General features: G+C 42.0%; 2 protein-coding genes and 1 long non-coding RNA gene across 3 annotated transcripts; 2 read left to right on the plus strand and 1 right to left on the minus strand.

Moving 5' to 3' along the window:
- Positions 1–1,324: 1,324 nt before the first annotated feature.
- bco2l (beta-carotene 15, 15-dioxygenase 2, like) lies at positions 1,325–16,685 on the minus strand. The gene is made up of 13 exons (XM_040195416.2): positions 16,257–16,685; positions 9,298–9,342; positions 7,285–7,462; positions 6,818–7,029; positions 6,155–6,270; positions 5,950–6,052; positions 5,665–5,805; positions 4,249–4,409; positions 3,701–3,871; positions 3,106–3,243; positions 2,184–2,366; positions 1,907–2,017; positions 1,325–1,721 (listed from the first exon to the last, which is right to left on the minus strand). Exons 1-13 carry the CDS (start codon positions 16,303–16,305, stop codon positions 1,605–1,607), a joined length of 1,725 nt encoding a protein of 574 aa, XP_040051350.2. The 5' UTR covers positions 16,306–16,685; the 3' UTR covers positions 1,325–1,604.
- ela3l (elastase 3 like) lies at positions 12,528–14,879 on the plus strand. Its single transcript, XM_040195413.2, has 8 exons — positions 12,528–12,673; positions 12,887–12,975; positions 13,145–13,242; positions 13,430–13,558; positions 13,900–14,036; positions 14,279–14,424; positions 14,563–14,715; positions 14,822–14,879. The coding sequence occupies exons 1-8, from the start codon at positions 12,634–12,636 to the stop codon at positions 14,837–14,839; spliced, it is 810 nt and encodes a 269-aa protein (XP_040051347.2). The 5' UTR covers positions 12,528–12,633; the 3' UTR covers positions 14,840–14,879.
- On the plus strand, positions 16,554–20,660 carry LOC120830627 (uncharacterized). The gene is made up of 2 exons (XR_005713925.2): positions 16,554–16,693; positions 19,228–20,660. It is a non-coding gene; the product is annotated as an uncharacterized LOC120830627 (long non-coding RNA).
- Positions 20,661–21,847: the final 1,187 nt, after the last annotated feature.

The raw sequence follows: 21,847 nt of genomic DNA on the forward strand, positions 1-21,847 counted from the left end.
TAAACACAGAAAGGACAAACCTGCATACAAATGTTACATGTAAGTTTTATTACAGCGTCTATAAGTGGCTTCACAAGTGTTTTCAGAATGGCTGATTGGTGCGCTTGCCTTTTATTCAACTACAATGTTAAATATCTAGCAGAACACAATTAATGCCCCATTGATCCTCATGCTTATTGTCCCACCCAATTACACTTTGAATCAAAGGGGTGTTTGGCACCATTAAAACAGGGTTGGCTTCTACTCAAAGATTTGTGGAAACTAAATTTAGCTTGAGATTTGTCTGGGGGGCAAAGGTCGCTGCATCTCTCTCTACTCGTCGCATAGACTAATAATGAACTGATGCATGCACACACACGCACGCACGCAACCACGCGGCGGTTCAACATGACTGACTAGATTAGGAATTATGGACTAATTAATGTGTATCTTGGGAGACCTGTACAGCATGCTTATTAGGAGACACAACCCGAGTTGAGCAAGGACCATGACAAAACATAATAGGTGTTAATTCCCAGAATTAAATGAATTACATTAAATCCAAAAACAAGTAGTGTACTACCTGTTTTATTTAGTTCAGTGTAAGATAAGCTAAAGATGAAACCTCTGCCTCGGTGCACTGTACAGTCATGCATTATTGAAGGTTAGGACTTGCTATTACAAAATATTTTCTAAACCTACCCACTGACACGCTTGACTGAAAGTCTGCTCTGGAATATATAAAAAGGCAGAGAAAAAAATATTCATGAAGGTTGTAATATTTTGGAAACGTCTCAGCTTTCACCCGGCCATTAGTGCCTGTATCAGGTTTACAGCCCAAAGTTTAAATAATCTGTTCAAATCCATACAAGAGGGAGAATAAGCGATGAAATAAACATCAGCAGGGTCAAGCGTGGAGACGGTGGAGTGACCACTGCGGCTCTGCTTCACATTCACATAGAGTCTGCATGCTTCACTCTGTCCTGTTTTGCTCACACACTGGCACGTTTTAACAGAACAAAACAAGAAACCGTTCCCATTCGCTGGCAGGGTCCTTCATGTCATTGTTTGTGTGTGTGTCAACTTTGTTTTGGGTTTTGTGGAGCGTTTGAACGGCACTACATTTCTGATGTGACCTCTGCTAGACTCTCTGGAAGCTATCGACCAGCTAGATCCATTTGTTTTCCAGGCATCTCAGAGATGTCCATTTCTATCACATTACTTTGACAGAAATTGAATTTCCTCTGATGCATTTTTATGTATCCTAAGTGCTGTTCTGTTCTCATGGGGAGTATAGCGTTTCCAGTGGCGTGATGATGCAAAAACACTTGGGTATTAGACAGAAAAAAGAGGAAATTGATTTTATTTCAATGTGTGAATTTACTGAAATGCTTTGTTTTGTTTATTCAAAATGTTTTTCAAGTGATTTCTTATTTCGGCACTCATTTCTTTTACAGTTCAGGAATGTTACATACCATGACACCAACAGAGACGATCACCTTCTGTGGATAAAGTCCTCAGAGGCAGATTTTTGATTCTGGGCGCTCCATGAATGATCCAAAATGAATTGTATGGGTCACTGGTTAAGTTTCAGGAATTCGCAAGAGTTGCTAACAGCGGCCGATCTAGCCCATCCTGTTGAACACGCCGTGGGTCCCGTATGGGACGTTGACAGGGACCTCTGCTCGTCCCAACTCAGTGAAGGTCTTCGCATCCAGGACAAGTAGGAAAGTACTTTTTTCCTGGAAACAAACGGTGAGTAGTAAACAAAAACAATTAAGATGACATTGATACTCCTCACTAAAGAATGTATGTATGATCACTTTAAAAGCTCTGCTTATGTATTACAGCGCAGGAAAATATTAAAGGTAATAAAGCCTGTAGCTGTTTTTAAACCGTGTTTTTGTTGATTTTTAAGTTGAATTACTTCTCTGGGCGTGATGATGACTGACAAGATCACTCCATCATCTTCCTCAGTAGCTCCGGGCGACGCAACAAAGACAGGCTCGGACGGATACAAGCCGGGATAACGCCACACCTAGACATGGAAGATTACATTTACATCCCCTTCACTCCAGGCCGCTTCATGTCCTAAAACCTTCTCCACACCTCCTGCCCTCGGGGATAGAGAAGCCGCAGTTGAAATAACTTTGATGCTAACATTTAACGATGATGTCTCTGAGTGATGTCTGATTAACGGAGACCTTGAGCTCCTTGGTGTGGACGTCCATTTTGAGCAGGGAGTCACCGAAGACATGTCCAAAGCCGCAGGAGTAGAAGTAGCGGTAGGCTCTGCCGTTGTGCTGGTCGTAGTTGATCTGAGGGAACTCAAGGCCGCCGTATTGCAGCAGCTCATCGTCGTAGAGCTCCTCGTGGGTCATGTAAACCTGGTGGGTCACAGGCAAAGTGAAGATTCTGCTCTCATTGAAACTTATATATATTATAACATATTTCTGGCAAAGAAAAATGGCCTGACGCTGCACGCCAACCCGACCTGCTTCACGGTACATCATCAAGAGCTGAAATCACTCCTGCATCCATCTCTTAAACCTGTAAATGGATTCCTGCATCCTCCAACCTGAGCTATGAATAAATTAGTTTCTTTACATTGTATTTTGGATGTCAATTGACCTCCTAATGCAATTACAAACCCACAAAATGGCCGCCTGCAGCACTTTCATAGCTGTTTTTTAACCATTACTGGTTCATAGCACCACCAAGAACTGAGGACAGTGTAGTTATGACAACTAAAACATCACATTTGCTTTCAACATCCCAGCTTTATTCTGCCATAAGAAAATATTGCACTCTGTGTGCGTGTTTGTGTGTGTGTGTGTGTGTGTGTGTGTGTGCACGTGTGTGTGTGTGTGTGAGCCTTAGACAAGCTAAATGGCAATCATCACGCTGCATGATGGACTTTTGAACTTTCATGTAGTATATCAGGAAATTACTATCTTGCAGGAAGTATCTCCAGTGTCTCATCATGTCCTGCAATTACACAGTGTGTGGGAGTGAATTCACTCTGTTGACGATTCTAGGTCTCAATTTTTACTTAATTCCAGGAAAACCAGAGTGAATGTAATGCCCAACGTACAACATCGTTAACTGTTCTTTGTTAAATCATACCTCTTGTGGTTTGGTCTTTTTTGCTGTGGCTTTATAGTTGCTCAAAGTGACGAGGTTTTGGTCCAAAGGAGTTTGTCCGTCCACAGTCAGGGGTAGAACATATCTCCTTGGGAGGTTCCTGCACATCGAGTTGTAAAACTGCAGAATAAAATCAGACGGACATGAAAAGCTGAGTGCGTGAGTCAGGATTACATCCTTCTTTCTCTAGTAAATTGTTGGTCATATCAGTTTGAGTTCTTGAATATTTTGATTCGAGGAAAGAACTTCAATCATTTGGAATTGTAGAGATTTCAAAAGTTCATTGCACTAAGAATGTTGATATATGAATGACTTGACAAAGTAAAAGTAAAAATAAGAGCAGAGAGAGACGGCGAGAGATTGATGAAAAAAAGATGGACCATATTGAACACTCAGTGGATGGATGACTTAACTGCAATGTCAAGAAAACAACTAACACATGAACTAAAAAGTACAGTTAAAATCATTTTGAAAAAGCCAGAACCGCAATCTGAGCGGCTAACCGATGAAGATTGTCAGGCCTTTCCAATTATGTGCATGTTTGATTGTGATTCAGAGTGAAACCGTATGAATTAACCTTGTCCATTTCCTCTCCTGAGCCTCTACGGAGGTTCTCCAGGGTAAAGTCTCCAATGACATCCCCATCGTCCCCACAGCACATGTCCATCACCAAGAGGCCGTTGTCCTCAAAAGCATTGATCTGATGCAGCGTGAACATGGGTGCTGCGCGGTACTGCACTTCGCTCACCTGTTGGCCCAGTCAAAGTAAGCAATCAGGAACGTATTGAAAGCGCGGTAAAGGATTGTAAAGAATTTTGAAAAAACAGAACAGCTTCTGTGTTGGTTTTAATATTTGTTACTGTGGTCTACCTTCACATTTTGAAGGTTTAATATGGAACGCGTAATGGGTATGCCGTGTAATGACTTGAGGAAATTGAGAGAAACAGTGGCGGAGAATAAGGCTCTGCCATCACTGTGTGATTTTATCAAAATAAATAGGAAAAGCTCCACCGAGCGTGAAGAGATTTGCTGGCAGCTTCCTTTTTTTTTCCAGACAATTCAGCAAACGGTGCATTTCCTACTTAGCATTTTCAGTGTCTGCTGTTGTGCAATACGCTAACCCACCTGGCCAGTGTGCCTGTTGACCAAGTGGAAGATGGTGTCATACTGAGGCTCCCAGGTCATGACTTTGTGGAAGCTCTTTCCCAGGATTGTGTACAGCATGAACTTCAGCAGGTCCAGCTTGATCGGCTGCTCAATGAACACAATGTAGTTTTCTGACATGACTGGAGAAAGTGGGCAAGCCCGGGAGGGAATGCGTGAATGAAAGGAAAACACATACACATCGTGATGTTTAACTTCAACAACATCAGTGAAAGGTTGATTCTGCGGACTATTTTCATGACATTTGAGTTCACCATTTGGTGCTGGGGTTTTGTTTCCAGACACACATAATCGACCACGTTTGGCCTCATGTTGTTAAATTAACGCAGTGACAGATTTTACAAAAACGTGCGGGTCTATGGAACCTTTTTTCGCAGGAGGAAAATCACTATTTGGCTTTTGGCCGGTCAGTGTGCGAGATAAAACTTTTTTTGCCTCAGTTCGAACCTTTGAGACAAAGATATTGTGCTAGCAGACATCCAATTAGTGCTAAACATAAAAGCATAATCCTGCATCTACTACAACTATGCTGACAGCAGTAATTATGTGGTGCCTTGTATAAACATATAAACTCTTCCCACACTTTCTTGGTGCTCACACAGATTTTTGGTGCCAGACAGTCTGGCAGAGCAAGGGTGGTCTGCCGAAAATATGGACCAAGATACTATGAGGGAACTGTTGCACTGCAATAATCAATTAGAACAACATTGTTGTAGATCGGGCAGAGCGACATAATTGTGCTTGCATTAGCTGATTGGCATCGGCTTGATGCGTCACTATCAGTGAGTTCTTCATTAATTACTTGACTATCAGTAGCATCCAATCATATTCATGGGGATGCACCACAGTGTGTGGCCATTGTAGCCTGACTTTTATTCTTATTGCTCTTGATAAACGAAGGCAGAATTAAAGTATAAAATAAGGGATGTTCCTGTTGGGTTTCCTTAAGAGCAGAGAATATCTGTCCAACAGTTTAACTTGGACACGAATCAGCAAAAGCTGATTGACAAAAAACACTATTACATAAATCTTATGTTGGTATGTTGGTAACAGTCTTCTATGCTCTGAGAGAACTACATTAATGAACTGAGATGGAGGGTTTTTTTCTGGGACACAGTGTAAGAGAGAGTGTGTGTACACACACACACACACACACACACACAGAGATAGATACTGAAAGCTGAATTGAAAGACAAAAGGAGCCGTGATTGTGAAAAAAAAAGAAGCAGGGCGAGACTAGAATTCAAATGAGTAATTAGTAAGCAAGGATATAATGTGATGTCAGTGCAGCCAAGAAAACTATCACAACTCATCGAGTAAATCGAGTATGCAAACAGATTTCAGAAATTGTTTTTTAAACTGTGGAGGGAACCTCACCAAAGCTGTGATAGTAGGACGGTTTTCTGGGTTCAGAAGCAGGGATTGAGCAGATCACACTGGCTCCAGTGAGGTCTGCAGAGTCCTCAACTGCTGCCTTCTCCTCAGGAGGAGGCACGCGAATTATATTGTAGAAGAAACCTGGATGAGGCCGCAAAAGAAAAAAATGAAAATGACCTATAGAATTTTTAAACGCTGGATACCAAAAGGATAAATTCATAAATATATGTTGTAGTGGGCAGACAGGTGGGAAGAAAAGAGCGATGCAAAAACAAACAATGTTACCGCTTTTTCCGTAGGAGTTGCCCATGTTGTACGTGGCTCCCTCCCGGTCATAGTGTGGGTGAGCTGTGGCTGAGTTGACAGCAATGTATTTACTCCAGTCCACCTAATAAGAAGAGCAGGAGTCTTTTCCCTCTGACTCTTTCTCAACATCCGCATGCAAAAGTGACAATTGTATTAGATGCACTGATATTAGTACATTACTCACCTTCTCCTTTGTCTCCAGGCTCTGCGGATCGACTCGCCTCATGTAGTTGGTTTCTGTGCTGACATAATAGTCTCCCTTGTACTTGACAAAGTTCACGCTGGCGTTATCTGTGGCCTCTGTTCACACGTACAGATGTCAGGAACACATATTAAACATTTCAGTAAAATACATCTTTTTGAGAGATATGACCGGAAAATACTTCGTCCATCAGTTTCTACTGCCTTACTTTTTCAGAAGCGTTACATCATGTTTCAGAATGATCACAAGCAAATACACACCAACACTTTTTCATTCACGCACACACAAAATATTTGACTTGCATTCCCTTCACCTCAATAAAAACACAATATGTTGTCACGCTAGCTCTCAGACTGCACAAACAATAAGAAATAAACTACATGAAGTTTAAAAAATACTGTATTTGGTTGACTTTAATATTTTGGCTGAAGTGACCTAGCAAAACTGTTGTGCCAAAATTCATCATCCAAAAAATGGATTGAATACTTTAATACGTGCATTTTGTACGGCTGGTGCTGCATAACAATGCATCCAAGTGGATTATACATGGGAACAGGCACTTTATTTCGTTAAATCTTTCTGCTACTGTTTAATTATTTTATTATTGGCCTATCCTATCTCTCTTTATAGAGAGGACAAACTTACTAGGAACCTGAAAGCGCGAAAAGAAACGCTGAAAGATGTTCTTGCAGGGATCCGGCATGGCAATTGTGCCAAACTCTGACACCACGATGCGGTTCTTCTCCGAGTTGGAGACATATGAGTCACTTCTGAGGAATCGGCTACTGTAGGTGACATTGCCCTCACAGATGTGGAACCGGTGCATCAGGGCCATTCCGTCAAACCAGTGGGTGTAACTAAGAAAACAAAGACAAGTGATTTGTAACGGGTGTATTTGTGTAATATACACTGGTCTTTCCCAAATCACTATTTTTGACAACAGACATTTTAACTTAATGTGTTAGAAGACCTGGCAATAAACTTGGGATTGATAGCAGATTTCAATCTTGCTCTTTTATTGCCTTTTGTTAGTACACCGTGTTGCCAATAAAGACCCCTTTGGTTTAAATCATTTTTATAAGTTGTTAAATGACACAGTATTTCTGAAATACCTGTCTTTTCCAAACTCAAACTTCCCAGGACCATTTCTCAGGAAGCTCCCAATGATCCAGGCTGGCATGGTTCCTTGGATGGTGGTGGGGACGGGATCGGGGGTTTCCTCCACAGAACGCACCAAAGCCTCTATGTTCTCCAGCTCCTTGGCCTGCGGACATCGCTGCCTGCTGGACACTGACGAGAGGAGAGGAGAGCTACTGTATGTCTTATCTCCATATGCTGTGAAAGGGCATTCAGATAGAGTTGAGGGGAAATAGCATGCGGTACTTAAACAACAGCGGAACTGTCTCTCTCTCTCTCGCTCACTGTCTCTCTCTCTTTCTCACACACACACAAACATGCTGGTTTATCACCTTTCGCATTAGTGGGTGTGGTGGTGTGAATCACTTTGTACTTTGAAGTGTGAAAATGATGTAAGTGTGCGTCTATGCTACAGAAAAACACTTAATATTCACCTTTGCAAGCTGCCTTGCGAGATGTACTTACATCAAATCATTTTATAATAAGAGAACCTCCAGCATCTTTAACTTTTTACTTCAGTTATAATATATTTATTTTGGCCACAAATGTGTTCTAAAATTCAGTAGTGAATACCTTCACAACTTTGCACCTTTGCTGCTGTATTTTTAGCAATAAACACTCAAGAAGATAATTAAACAACTAACTGTGTTTTAGTGGGGAAACATGATCTCTTATGTGGAGACCTGATGACTCCCTGGGATCGTGCACTTTCAATGACACCAACACTATCCACTGTCTTATCTATTATCCAATATTCAATTATTGTTTATCACCTCATATCGTAGCGAAGATTGTAAAGTTCGGAATTAGCTTTGTTCATATGAGAGTTCTGTGATTATAAAAAGCAAAGCATTGCGGTTCAACGCGAAGCAACATGCTGTGCCGAGGTTACAACATCAGGGTTTTTTGACTGCGTGAATTGTTATGGCGACCAATTAGCAGAACCAGAATTTGTTTCATTCCCGCGACCCTACTACCGCAGACAATAAAAAGGGAATGGAGAGATTCCCGCTGTAGGCTTGAACAATCCCTCACAATGTGGAGTTAGCGAGTTTTGATTGTGATATTGCAGCATTGCAAATTAAGCCTGACTGTGGGCTGTTATTTCCCCGGTGGGGGCCGGGGGAGGGGTGGTATGTAACTTTCCCATCGCTGCATTTAAAATCGAGTCTTGAAAACTAAACAGCGACAATTTTGAGACCGGAACTGTTGTGGATAATAGATTCAGGTGTTTTTGTGTAATCACAGATCACAATTGCAACAGCAGTTGTATAAAAGCCATTACAGCACCAACAATGTTTCAGTGTTCAAAAAAAGCACATCTTTTTTTAAATTCTGTTCTTTTCGTTTTTATTATGGACCTGACAGCATTTTGCCTTTTAGTAGTTAACAGCTGACAATGAATAAAAGCTTTTAATTAGACATTCTCTCACCAGCCGTGAGTCAACAGGAGACCTTGGAGCAGAGACAACGGAACACACTAAGACTGCAGTTGTGATTTTGAAATGCAAGGAAAAAACATTAAGACCGAACCTCATACAGCATGTCTTGGTTAACTTTAATTTTCTAAAGAAAGGATGTTATATTAAATACTATTGTTATTGTCCACCCTTAAAAAGGGATGAAGTTAATGGCTGCGCTTTATTACATGTTGATTCAGTCATGCTCTTCCGCATTAATCAATGATAATAAAAAACAGCCTCTTGTAGAGGCGGATCAGAGTGTGGTTTCATGAAGAAGTAGAACAAAGTCAACTAGATACTATATTATGACTTCATTCTAAATTATAATAGTACTGTTAAATTATTTGACAAGCAAAAGGTGTGACTCTGTTGAGAACAAGTAGCAGTTTGTGGTTATTTTCTAAATATTCCAAATACAGCAAACCAAATGTCTTCTTTTACCTCACCTTCAAATTTAGAAAAATGAATTTAGTGAATAAATTAAATTAGTCACAACTGACACGAGTGAAAGTGACGTCTACTCACTGCTGTTCGTCTGGTGCTCTGCAGTCTGGGACATGGCCGGTCGTTCTGCACATGTGATCAGACAAACAGGATATTTATACAAGGCCAGCAGGATAACCTTTGAAACATTGGTTCCTTGCCAGGATGAGAAAGCAATCTCAGGCACAAAGCAACAGTAGGGTGCAGTGTTAACTACCATTAAACCAGTAATAAAAGTGACAAGAACCACGGTCTCCAAGGCTTCGTGATGTAGATCTCTGGTTGTGTAATGTGACACAATACATTTGTTTTATATATCTAAAATATATATATATATATATATATATATATATATATATATATATATATATATATATATATATATATATATATATATGTGTGTGTGTGTGTATATGTGTTTCCTTCCTACTTCACATTGCAGAAGTGCAAAATACTTTTTTCAAATCACTGAACCAAATACAAAGGTCAACATCAAGTCATTATTATTAGTAGTAGTAATAGTAGAAATGTTGTCAATAGTTATATACATTGATATAACCTGCCTGTTTGCTGCTTGTATCTAATCGCATCGTACATTTATTACCACAGATTTTTCATGTAAAACCTGTTACAGAAGTATCTTCAGCAGTGTAGTCTAAATGTGTTCCTTTGACTGATTAAAAGAAACTTTACAAAAGACCACACAAAATATACAATAGGTTTTGAGGGTTTTTTGATAATTGGCAGTCCAGGATTCTGTCGCCGTGGTTCATCCTGACGGGCACTGTTTGAAGTTCTAGAACATCGCATGCTGTCCCATCTTTGCCAGCAGGCCTCTCAGATCTGAAACAGACTAATTCTTCACATCTGTGTCTATCAGTGTGAGGCATGAATTAATGAAGATATAATAACTGTTTACAAGACGGTTTATAAATCAGATGAAATTAGAAACATTTGTAATATTTTGTTAAATACTTTATGTGAGGTTTCAGGCTACAGACATAGTAGAGTTTATGATAATCTTTAACACAGAATGTTAATAATTTGTGCATGATAGACATGGATTTAAAGTCAAATACACACAACATTCAAGCACTAAGCAGTTCCTTTTGCATTATATGTGGTGAGACAGGCGGCACCCAGTCCCACTACTCTCCTACGCAACGTGTATGAAATGGAAACCTGGCAAGTACGCACAAGATCTGCAGAAAAACCAGTTGGGTAATGATGTTTCAACTAAATGAGTAGTTCACAAGATGTTAAGCCAAATATGTTAGTAAGCACTGTAGTATAACCGCCAATCTAAATGAAATAAACACACGTGCTAATAATTGAAAGTGAAGGCATGGACATAATCTGTTGACGTCAGGAAAGATGACGGTGAAAGCAAATCGGCAACAGACGGCCGATGTTTGGATTTACTTCAGCCCTACAGCTCAAAACACAAATGCTTGTGGCAAATAAGACAGCCGCTGGAAAATGCAGCTGTCGATTTTCAAAAGAAAACCGCTTAACAATAGTGACATGAGTGGGCTCAGAATGGACTGAACTGTTAGCCACAAAAGACCCATGCACACTGTGCACAGGCATGCTACAGTGGTAGTATTATTGAAAACAACGAGGAATATAAGGGGAAAAAGTTAAAAGCCACAAGGCCAACTGAAGTCAACAGCAGCTTCTTGCCATAATAATATTTATTGCAATTTCCTTCTCCTTTACTGGAGTAAAGGAAATGGCGATGGCCAAATACAGCGATTATCTTCATCCAACATTCAGCTGCTTTTCTGTCAGGCTGAAGTGGATGTTATGAAACCGTACGGGTCGCTCAGTCCATGACGTGTTCTGCTTTGCTGAGCCATGAAGCTGCATCTAACTGAACATAAACATAGTCCAGTTCTAGGGAACAGATTTAGGAGATTAGAGGTTTTGAACTCCAAATGAAGGGTGAGGAATATTTCAGGCCAGATTGAGATTTTTTTAACTAAAATCTATTTTAATCAGTAATGTAATTATATTGATACAGAACACACCTCCGTTAATTATCTTGAGTCATCTGCCCAATAAAAAAATAATGAATGCACAGAGTTTAATCAGAAAATGTGAGAGGGAGTCATCTCTTCTGGACACCGCCAGAACACGTTGATTTTACATATTTCAGGAGTAATTATGATTAACTTGAAATGAATTGTATATCCCAGCTGTGGGGAAACTCACAAGTAGGACAGAGATGCTTCCACACACACACACGCGACGACATTTAGACACACATTACACACACAAATGCCCCCACGAACCATCCTTGTCTGGGCTTGTTTTAGTTGCTGCAGTTGACTTTTAAGTGTGGTTTGTTTCTGAAGTATTTCCTTCAATCTATAAACTACCTCTAAACAAACATTGACTTTGAGAAACTTTTCTTGCAGCTCTAATGAAAGTAGCTAAATGTAGCATTTAGTTTTGTCTTCTTCTCTTTTTTTTTTAATTCAACTTAGTTTTGTGTTTAAACAGACAAATTGTTCCATCTAGTGGTGAATTGAGGAACTAACCAGTTCACAATCAAAGAGTTCAGTCTGCTGTCAGAAGATGTCCGATAAAAACATTTTTAAAAACTGAAATGCTTTGTATTACACCACAACAGTTCTCTAGCTCCTGGAACTCCCTCAACAACGTCTGGCCGAAACAACCTGATTCTGTCAAAGCGGAGTACTTCATCATCTTTTCTTCTTACTCCACCTGTTTACTGCACCTAACCTTTATGTGCCGTTTCCATGTCACCCAAACATCCGAGTCATACAATTTGTCTCACTGGCACTGCAGAATTTACTCTATGATATTTTTTGCGGTGACACCATCTGCTCCTCGCTGTCCTGGTTATTTATTATAGTAATGCCTGTGAGCTTGATTTTTGTTTTACATTTCGCAGAAAACAGGTCAATACCAGTAATCCAGATGTTGGCTTCCCATGTTGTTATGCAAGGGTTTAATTCCAGGTTTCAGGAAAACGCTTTTGTCATTGAAAAGAGACACGGTGAGTACAAAAACTGAATATGATGCAAAGGTTGTGTTGCCAACATTCACTGACATCCACATCCATATGGATGTATACGGACAAAGCCATGTGAATAGACACATGCTTTAGACACTCGCTCTAGGTCTGCTCAACATGAAGGTCATGGGAAATGTTCCAGAAAAAGCACCTGTGTATTTCATCAGCCACCCAGCTGCTCTGATCCTCACTGACATTGGTCCTCCTCCATCCCTCGATGCCACGACAAACCAATAGCAGCGTGTGTTGCCACATTCGGCCTGGGTGTTACCTGGGGTGGAAAGTTTAAAAGAGAAAATTTCTCCTGCTGTGCCTCAGCGGAAGCATCAATCAACATGATCCCCATTGTGCTGGCCTCAGTGCTCATTGCTAGCGGTAAGAACATCTGGCCTTCTCTAATTCTGTCTGTCATTCTTTCTGTATGGTTGTAAGTTAGCATGAGTGAGTGAGTGAGGATTTGAGCCAATTACCACACAGGAAGCAAGCAATTCTGTACTGAAAAGAAAAATGATGCTGTTTGTGCCTCATCTGAGATTAAAAAGTAATTGCATTGTTCTCGCACGTCATGAACACTGTTTCTCATCTCAGCCCTTGGGTGTGGCACCCCACCCATCCAGCCCTTGACCCCCCGTGTGGTTAACGGAGTGGATGCCAAGCCCCACAGCTGGCCCTGGCAGGTATGTTAATATCTACACATCTGTCAATTCTTTGAGATTTATGGGCAACCCTTTTAGGGTTTGGCAGACCCAATAAATTCTGTAATAAATCTCAGTCAGAAAACTGAATCCTTTACATCCGCAGCCTGCCTCTCACCGCAGCCTTTGTGTTGTCCTATTTTGTGTGCAGATCTCTCTGCAGTATGAGAAAGACGGTGAGTGGAGGCACACATGTGGGGGATCTCTGATTGCTGCCAACTGGGTCATGACTGCTGCTCACTGCATCAAGTAGGAACAGCAGAGGAACACAGAAACATGAAAAAACAGAAACGCCAATGCTGATCACTACAAGCCACATACTCACCGACTAAATACTCTGTTAAATACTGTACTTATTGTGTTCGTACTAGCCCTCCTTAACCTTAAGAAATGAGGCACAGAAGTCCTCAAATCCAAACCTTGTTCTCTCCCTCAGCGCCAAGCTCTCCTACAGGGTGTTTGTGGGAAAATACAACCTGGTGGAGGAAGAGGCCGGCTCCAAAGCCATCCTGCCCGAGAAGATTGTTGTCCACGAGAAATGGAACCAGATCTTCGTGGCCTTTGGGTGAGACCAGCGCCACGTGGCGTGCAAAGCGCAGACTGGGTAGCTCGCTGCATCGTGCAGCGCGTCGTACTCTCATTCATTTAATGTTGTGCCGACAAAGTGGGCAGAGGCTCAAACACCATTTATTCCCTTATCATCTTTCCGCTGACCAGAATAAAAAGTGTATGACTACTTATACAAGAGTGGACCACTTTAACCGTATGAGTGTACTCAAGCATGCAGCTGGACTTGTGGACTTGTTCCACAGCATGACGTTTTAAGAAAATGAGGTTAGCCCTTGAGTTGATTTATTTGAATGTACAGAAACAATTACTCTCTCCATCTTTATGTCTGCCTTGCAGAAACGATATTGCCCTGATCAAGCTGTCAGAGTCGGTGACTTTGAGCGACCAGGTGCAGCTGGCATGTATCCCTGCTGCTGGCACCGTGCTGCCCAACCTCTACCCCTGCTACATCACCGGATGGGGCAGGCTCTACAGTAAGTCACTGTTGGTGGGTTTAGTAAGCGTGATCTCGGTTACACGTGGAAAACTTTGGGGGAAAATCACATATGCCTGGGATTTTAGAGGAAACTCTTCGGGGGTTGGATTACTCCTAAATTGAAAATTCGGTCGGACTGTGAATTTGGTTACCGGAGGAAACGCTGTATAGCAGATTTGAGAGATGGCTGGTGAATGTAGGTGACGGTGCAGAGTAATAGACTCCGACTGTGTGTTTTAGCCGGAGGACCCATAGCTGATAAGCTGCAGCAGGCTTTGATGCCTGTGGCTGACCACGCTACCTGCTCCCAACCTGACTGGTGGGGTATTGCTGTCAGGACTACCATGGTGTGTGCCGGTGGGGATGGAATCGTGGCCGGATGCAATGTAAGTGGCTGTGTGGGTGTGTCTGTGTGAAGCAAATTCAAGTTCAAGCAAATAATCCAAGAAATCACAAGGAAATACTCCCTGCAGCTGCACCAAATGCCTAACACATCATCCTTCATCCTCTAATTGTGTGTCCAGGGCGACTCCGGTGGCCCTCTGAGCTGTAAGAACACAGAGGGATCCTGGGAAGTCCACGGCATCGCCAGCTTTGTCTCTGGACTTGGCTGCAACTTTGAGAAGAAACCCACCGTCTTCACCAGAGTCTCCGCTTTCAACGACTGGATCGACCAGGTACACAAATGGATATGAATTATTTCATGGAGAAGCGCCTCCATTGTACATAAGGCTGTTTGCTTGTTTCCATTTTCCTCTAATGAATACATATTTGTGTTTTCAGGTTATGATGAACAACTAAAAAATATAAAGTTGTAATAAATGACACCCAGTGAATTGTATTGTTTGTGAGTGTGTGTGTTTGTTGTTTCTCGCATCTTATAAATCCCCATCCAGATAAATAGTAAATGAATCCTAAACATTATTAAGCCACATTTACTGATACTGGCTGGCTAGAAATTAAAAAAAAACATGTCAACTGATATCCAGCAGGTGTCCTCGTACACTCATATTAGGACTATTGGTTTTGACAGCTTTCCAAATCACTACATCATGCAGAATGACCAATGTTTCTACCAGCAAATACAGCACCAACAAACATGATACACCGTTCTAATAATATTGGATTACTAGAGTAAACGGTGTACGCTGTCAAGAAATAGATAGAGCCTATAAAACATGAATCTAATAACCCAGCTGGAAACTGACCTTGGTCCCCGTGACCTCTCGACAAGAGTGTGTGTGTGTGTGTGTGTGTGTGTGTGTGTGTGTGTGTGTGTGTGTGTGTGTGTGTGCGTGCGTGCGTGCGTGCGTGCGTGCGTGCGTGCGTGCGTGTGTGTGGAAGGAGACAGACCTGTACGGGAGGCTCCATAGTGTGTCTGAAAGTGAGTGCATGGCTCCGATCTGACCAATCACTCTTCTAAAGGATCTGCCTCTGAGGAACCAGACTGTGATGCGCGTTAACTATCCCATCTAAACGTCTGGGAAAGCTACAGCAAAAGTGCAACTCGCTGACTAATTCAGTCAGATTTAGAAATGACGTTATTCACAGACACTATATATGTCTAGATCTGAAAAGAAAAAAAAACATATTGCTTTGACAAGTTCAGTGCACAGTAATGATGATATCGTTACATATATAAAGCTGCAATCATCACTTATAAGCCATGCATTCATATTTAATTAAAACATTGTACATCTTGTACAATCTTGAATCTGAACTACTTTGATGGTATCTGGATTTGTCCCTCAGCAAAACGTTTTTTCCGATGAAAGTTGTTATGGAGAAATTAGGGCTCAAAAGAATTCTTTGTCTCTTTTTTAACTTTGTAGGTCAGGTTGCCCCCACTCTTTATCACAAACACGCACGAATACACACACGCGCACACACATACACACAATGACAGACAAAGAAAGAGAGGTACAACTCCCCCGAGGCCCCCTTCTGTTGTGTTGAATACCAATAGGGAGCAGAGCAGGTTTCTCGTACAGCTGCTGCTTAAGTTCTCACAACTTGCCCGTGTTCTTAATTCTGTCCCGTTTTAAAATAAGTCCTTCTGCACAAAAAAGAATCACAATACAGTTATTGGTATTGCATCTCCTTTTTCCATGCTTTCATTTTGTTGTTGTTGGGGTTTTTTTGCAAAATGTTATAAAGTTACGTCTTTAACTGCTCTCGCACTGCCTGGTTGCATCGACCTTTACGCAGCACCACTGACCTTCTTCAAGAGGGGGGTGCGAGGAAAAGCACTTGATGGGATGTTCCATGAGCGCCTTTGTGGAAAATAGCTCAGTAGAAAGCCTCGAGGACGGGAGAGAGGGAGGGAGGGAAGCGGGGGTGGGAGGGATGATGAACAGCCACAGTGACGCCAGCTTCTCCGCTCTGTCGCCCCGCGCCGGTCAGCAAGTCACCGGGAACCGGTCCCGACCGCGCCAGCTCTTCCACATCCACAGTCCGCTGCCGTGAAGGCATTTCGCCACGCGGGCAGCAAAGGGTCCGGCCCCACACACCGACACAAACAGTTAAAGAGTTGGAGATCCGTGTGCGTTCTGAACGTTTTTGCATGGAAGCGTGCGGACGCGCGGGCGCAGCGGAGGACGAGAGAAGAAGTAGTTCCCCGACGCATGGACACCGGACGCCAGAGGGAAGGAATAGGTAGGCTCAGAAATGTGCTTGAAGGGACACTGTGCGCAGGCTACAAACGAAAAGAAACCAAAAATGATGAACTAATGACGCCTTATCTTCAGTCCACACGTGTTATAGTGTGTGTTTTTTTTTATTATATAGTTTTGTTTTAAAAATGATATTGTTGGATGTTTTCTACACATTAGTGCATTAATGGCCTTCCTAAAGTTCCACCTCAACGTTCTTGAAAGTATTTCAAACTGATATGCAACACACATGCGTGTGTAAAATACACACACAACCAATGATTACGTGTCTGATTGTGCCCTCATCTACAAATTAACAACAACATTAACAATCAGGAATAAGAAATCAGGAAACAACATTAACAACTACTTTTTTGATGTCAGAAATAGTGAGCCTGTCAGCCCTAAACAGTGTTGATTTCTTGGACTTGGAAGTTGGAAGTTGTAGGCCACGCAGCTGGGGAGGGAGAGGGGAGCTTCAGTCACATGAGACAGGGGTCGCTCAGTCAGTCCACTGCAATGGGGATGCATTATGTACAAGTATTTCCGGTTGTCCATGTGGTCACTGCAAGCACAAATGTGGTTGTCCACCTGTGTGCAGGACCTATTTTGCCTCGTGATCCATGGCAAGCAAAAGTCTGTGTGCGTGTAGGCTATATTTGCATGCATTTGATTTACATGGTTTTCATTTGCGCACAAAAGGCCTTTATATGTCTATCAATGGCACCATTCACAGAAACACTTTGCAGTTGCATCCTACCAGTATCAACCTACAGCCCAACCAGCTACGTTCATTACACAACAGATGGACGGCAGTTATCTGTGTGTTGATTTGGGCCTCATGTGTGGATTTTGCATGTTTGTGTGAGGCGGGCCAGTCATGTGCTGTTTTGATCTTTGAACCTTCAAATCTAACAAAACAAATATTCAATCAATTTGATTCTCTAACACTCATTTGAAATTATTTTAAACTTACTGACACATTTTTACTGATGCACTGTGATGTGATTGGCCTGCCTTCAAATTTGTCAGCATCCAACTGCACAAAGAGACGCAATCCTCTTTTATAGTTCTGCTCCAGTTTGTTCCGGCTTGATCCGAGCTGTGGTGTATTCAGAGGAAATGTATTTATCTTGTAAATGCAAACGAATGCTCCGTTTAGTCATTAAAACATGAACCACAATCATGTACTTTGGGTACATGTTATGCCATCAAATTGGTTATAATGAATAACTCTTGCGACTGCTGTCTCGTTATATGCGCCACTGATTGTCTGAAATCAATATGACCAGGCAAACAGCCCTCTTTGCTCACACTGATTTCTCCAGCGCACACACACACACACACATGCAGACTCTTCCCTGTCACATCTCTCAGTCATCTAGTTCACACATTCCTCGCTTTTGCTCTAATTGGAATTTTAAACCTGACCTCTGCGAATAGGTCCCTCAGGATGTTTAGGAAATATTCTGCAAAGCAGTGAGGGCGGTTTTATTTACAGTAATCCCATATAGAGATAGTGAGGGTTCATTCCCTTCAGTGATTCCACCAGCATCCTGAGAGGGTCCCATATAGTTCAAACAGAAACCTACTTCTTGCATCGTAGAGCAAATCAAATGCATTATTACCACATTCTTTGTTGGAGCTATCCAGCTTGGTTCTAAAATGCCCATAAAGGAAGGATAACTTTGAAATGAGTTCTCCACAGCAAGCTTGGACTTTTGTAGTATTGCACTCATTTGGAGAGAAGAGGAAATATGTGGTCTCATTAGAAATGCATTAGATGGAAGTGATCCCCGGTCCTTCTCTGTCTCTCTCTCACTCTCCCTCCCTCCCTCCCTGTGAAACACACACCAGCACACCTTACTGACCCATTTAATATCAGCCATGAAACTGGAAACATTATTACCACATGCTCCTCCTGAAAACACATTACTTCTAAAACTCACTCCCAATAATTCAGGCAGGGAAAGTACTTCCTGGCACCTTATTTATCATTTTAATAACGTCATCACTCTTTGCCAGTGTAAAGGAAACAGGATTAAAAAACGGATGTTTCAACACAGCGCCGAAGCCGAAAGGCACTTTCTTATCCTGTAATACTCCTCTATCATCCACAGGTTGTTATACACAACAAATGAATTATTTCTGTATAGCTGCCTTACTCTTTTGTTATATATTACAAGGACTGAGATAATATAATACAATGCGTTGTGCTGCTTTATTAGACACCCTCATAATGCGATTATTGCTTCTAAAACATGTTGAGAGTGAAACCCCCAAAGCAGAGCTCTGGCTTAGTCGGGTTATTCCATGCGAATAGCGTCTACAGGGACAAAGCCACTGTGTCCTGATAACTACATTGTCAGGGAGAAAGTAATCTCAACTGAACCGACCTCATAGCAGACTCAGCCGGCCCACGTGACGGGCAGGTTAGCTGTTGCCAAGAACGTGTGTGTCTGTGTATGTGTGTGTGCGGTGCACAGGTGCATGTGCTGGGAAATAAAACTCACGTGATGCATTTATTTTTCTTTCCAGGGAGAACCTGAGGAGTTGCGGACCCGGCACCAGTTGTAGGGCTCGGACCCATCTCCGGAGTGTCATTTGTCTGTAATGAGTCTGGAAGCTGCACTTCAAGTGGCCATGGAACATGATCTGAGGACGGGCCTGTCTGTGTGGGCCATTATAGCCATTGTTTGTAACTCTGTGGTGGGTGTCCTCATCCTCATCCTCTTCGTCATCCTCTACAAGGCCTGCAAAGTGCCTTCCCACCAAGAGAAAGTGCCAGTTTTCACAGCAGTGCCGCTGAGGAAGATGCCTGAACAGAAATACCTACTGACTGCCGCCTGAGCACGAAGGACATTGGAATGGTGATATATTTGAGCTTTAGTCATCTTATAGCAACTAAACGTTTACTCACTATTCACTCTCCGGATGAGCGTCTGCGTCAGCTCTCTGAACCCTAAGTGTTCTTCTACATTTTCTTTCTCTCATCACTTACAGTCATGATTTGCTCTTTGTGTTTCACATGAACGTGCATGTTCACATTTCTCCATCAGCTTCTCATCTGCGCCACTTGGCTCAGAGGTAGCAAACTGCATTAAGAGTTGTGGCAAGTCCAACAGCAACAACAAGCGGGCCCAATCCTCTTATCTCTGCTGTGCGGCGCAGGGACAGTCCATCTGTCAGTTTGCTTTGCTCTTCGCAGGCTGACCGCGAGCTCCCACTATAGACCTCAGCACCCCCCCACTCCCCCGCCCCATATCGCACAACTGAGAGGATGTGGAATGGAAACTGCAAAGACACAATGGATTGTATGCAGGTACTTCGGGTTGATGGGGTTCGGCTGAGAGCACCAACAACATGTTAGAGATGAAGAGAAAGAAGCAGCAGCAAGCGGCTTAGTTTTTTGCCAGCTGCATCACTAATAACATCAACGACAGAGCCGCCAGAACACCAAAGCCTGGACGTCAGCACGAGGAGAAAGACGCTGCCGGAGAAAGTGTGTGAGAGTCACAACGGGGTGGAGAGGGAGACGGGCGGAGAGAGAACGGGCACATTTATCTCAGAGAATGATGAAGTTCAAGAATCGAAGAGGGGATGCTTTGATGTGTTTGTTTTACAGAAAGGGAGCTCAAGGACCCGGTTTGACAGTTTCCCTTTTTGACACACAAGCTTTCACCAATCCAACTCCCATAGGATTAAAAGCCGCAGCAAAAATGTTCCTCGTGTCCCAGAGTGCCTCTCTCTCATTTTATGATCTCCTGAATAGGATATTTATACACAGCCTTTACCAGAAATGGCAGACTTACTGAACACTGACAGACTCACAACAGTGAGTATTGGTTTTATTGTAGTGAATATATTGCAACACAATTTGCTGCTCAATGTTAATATTCTCTAATGGATGGAAGAAAGACTTACAAAGCATGTATCTCAGCGTCATCAGAATAAAGTCGGCTGCATACCTCTGTATGTGTTTGTTTTTAATAGTAGATCCAATGATCCAAAGTCTAATATAGTATACAGTTAACTTGCTAAAACAATAATATGCCTTTTCCATTTTCTGTTCGATTAGATGATATTATTCTGTGCGGCTTATATGTAGACCTAATAATTACTTACTGATTTACTTTACTTACTTACTCGTATTTGGTATTTGTATGAATCATTTAAATCACAATTGGGATAAAGAAAGAACTTGAATTTGACTAACAGAAAAACTGCCCATTAAAACAATAATTTGTTGTAATCCAACACTTTGTGTGCCTTTTGTAAGAAATGAGTTTCTCTTTTACAGAATAATTTGCTGTTGTTTATATGCAAGGAGGATGACAACCAATGTTTCTCTGCTCCTTACTTGTGTATTACCAATAATAACCTTTTGGCAAACAACAATTTGTGACTAATATTTGACTTCAGCTTCCTGCACCGATGTTATCAATGAGGAACAAATTGACGTCAACATCCTGTTGTTGGTCAACTACAACCATATAATCCTTATTTGGTAACCACAATCCAGCATTGTTATAACTAAGGGAACTTCTCAGTGTTCACCAATAACAAGGTTCTTGATTATACAGTTCAGTTGAAGTTTGTCATTATTTCTTCATTTCCATCACCCAGAAGGCAGCAATGGATTGTTAACTGTGCACCTTCACTCATGTATTGTACTGGAAGTAATTGCTAAATGTCAGAACGTATGTCTTTGCAATTTTGCTGCATAATATTTCATATATCCACTAATATACCACACACTGTGGATGACTCAACTAGAGCATATATCATGATCACAAGTTGTGGAACCCAAACAACCGGATCCAGTTATTTTTTACGTTCCCATGGATTAATTACTAAAACAAGAGTAATAAAGGACAGTGCAATGTTAGGTGCTTTAGTACATCCATGCGTGCAGGTGTAAAAGCAACTGTGAGGCACACGGTTGGGTTCTGAGCCTGCTTTTGATTCAGAGCTGATCATCAGTGTTTATCTGCTTCCCTTCCATTGATCTGCCTGCCAGTCGCTCTTTGGCTCCCTCTTCTCTCATTTGTTCCTCTATTCCCATCTAACCAGACTGGTGCCAGGTCAACGCCAGCTGCCCGGTGCAGATGCAGTGATCTACTCCACAGTGAGCGGAACGTTCTGATCCTCCACTGAA

This window comes from Gasterosteus aculeatus, chromosome 13 (assembly GCF_964276395.1).
Source record: "Gasterosteus aculeatus chromosome 13, fGasAcu3.hap1.1, whole genome shotgun sequence".
NCBI lineage: Eukaryota > Metazoa > Chordata > Actinopteri > Perciformes > Gasterosteidae > Gasterosteus > Gasterosteus aculeatus.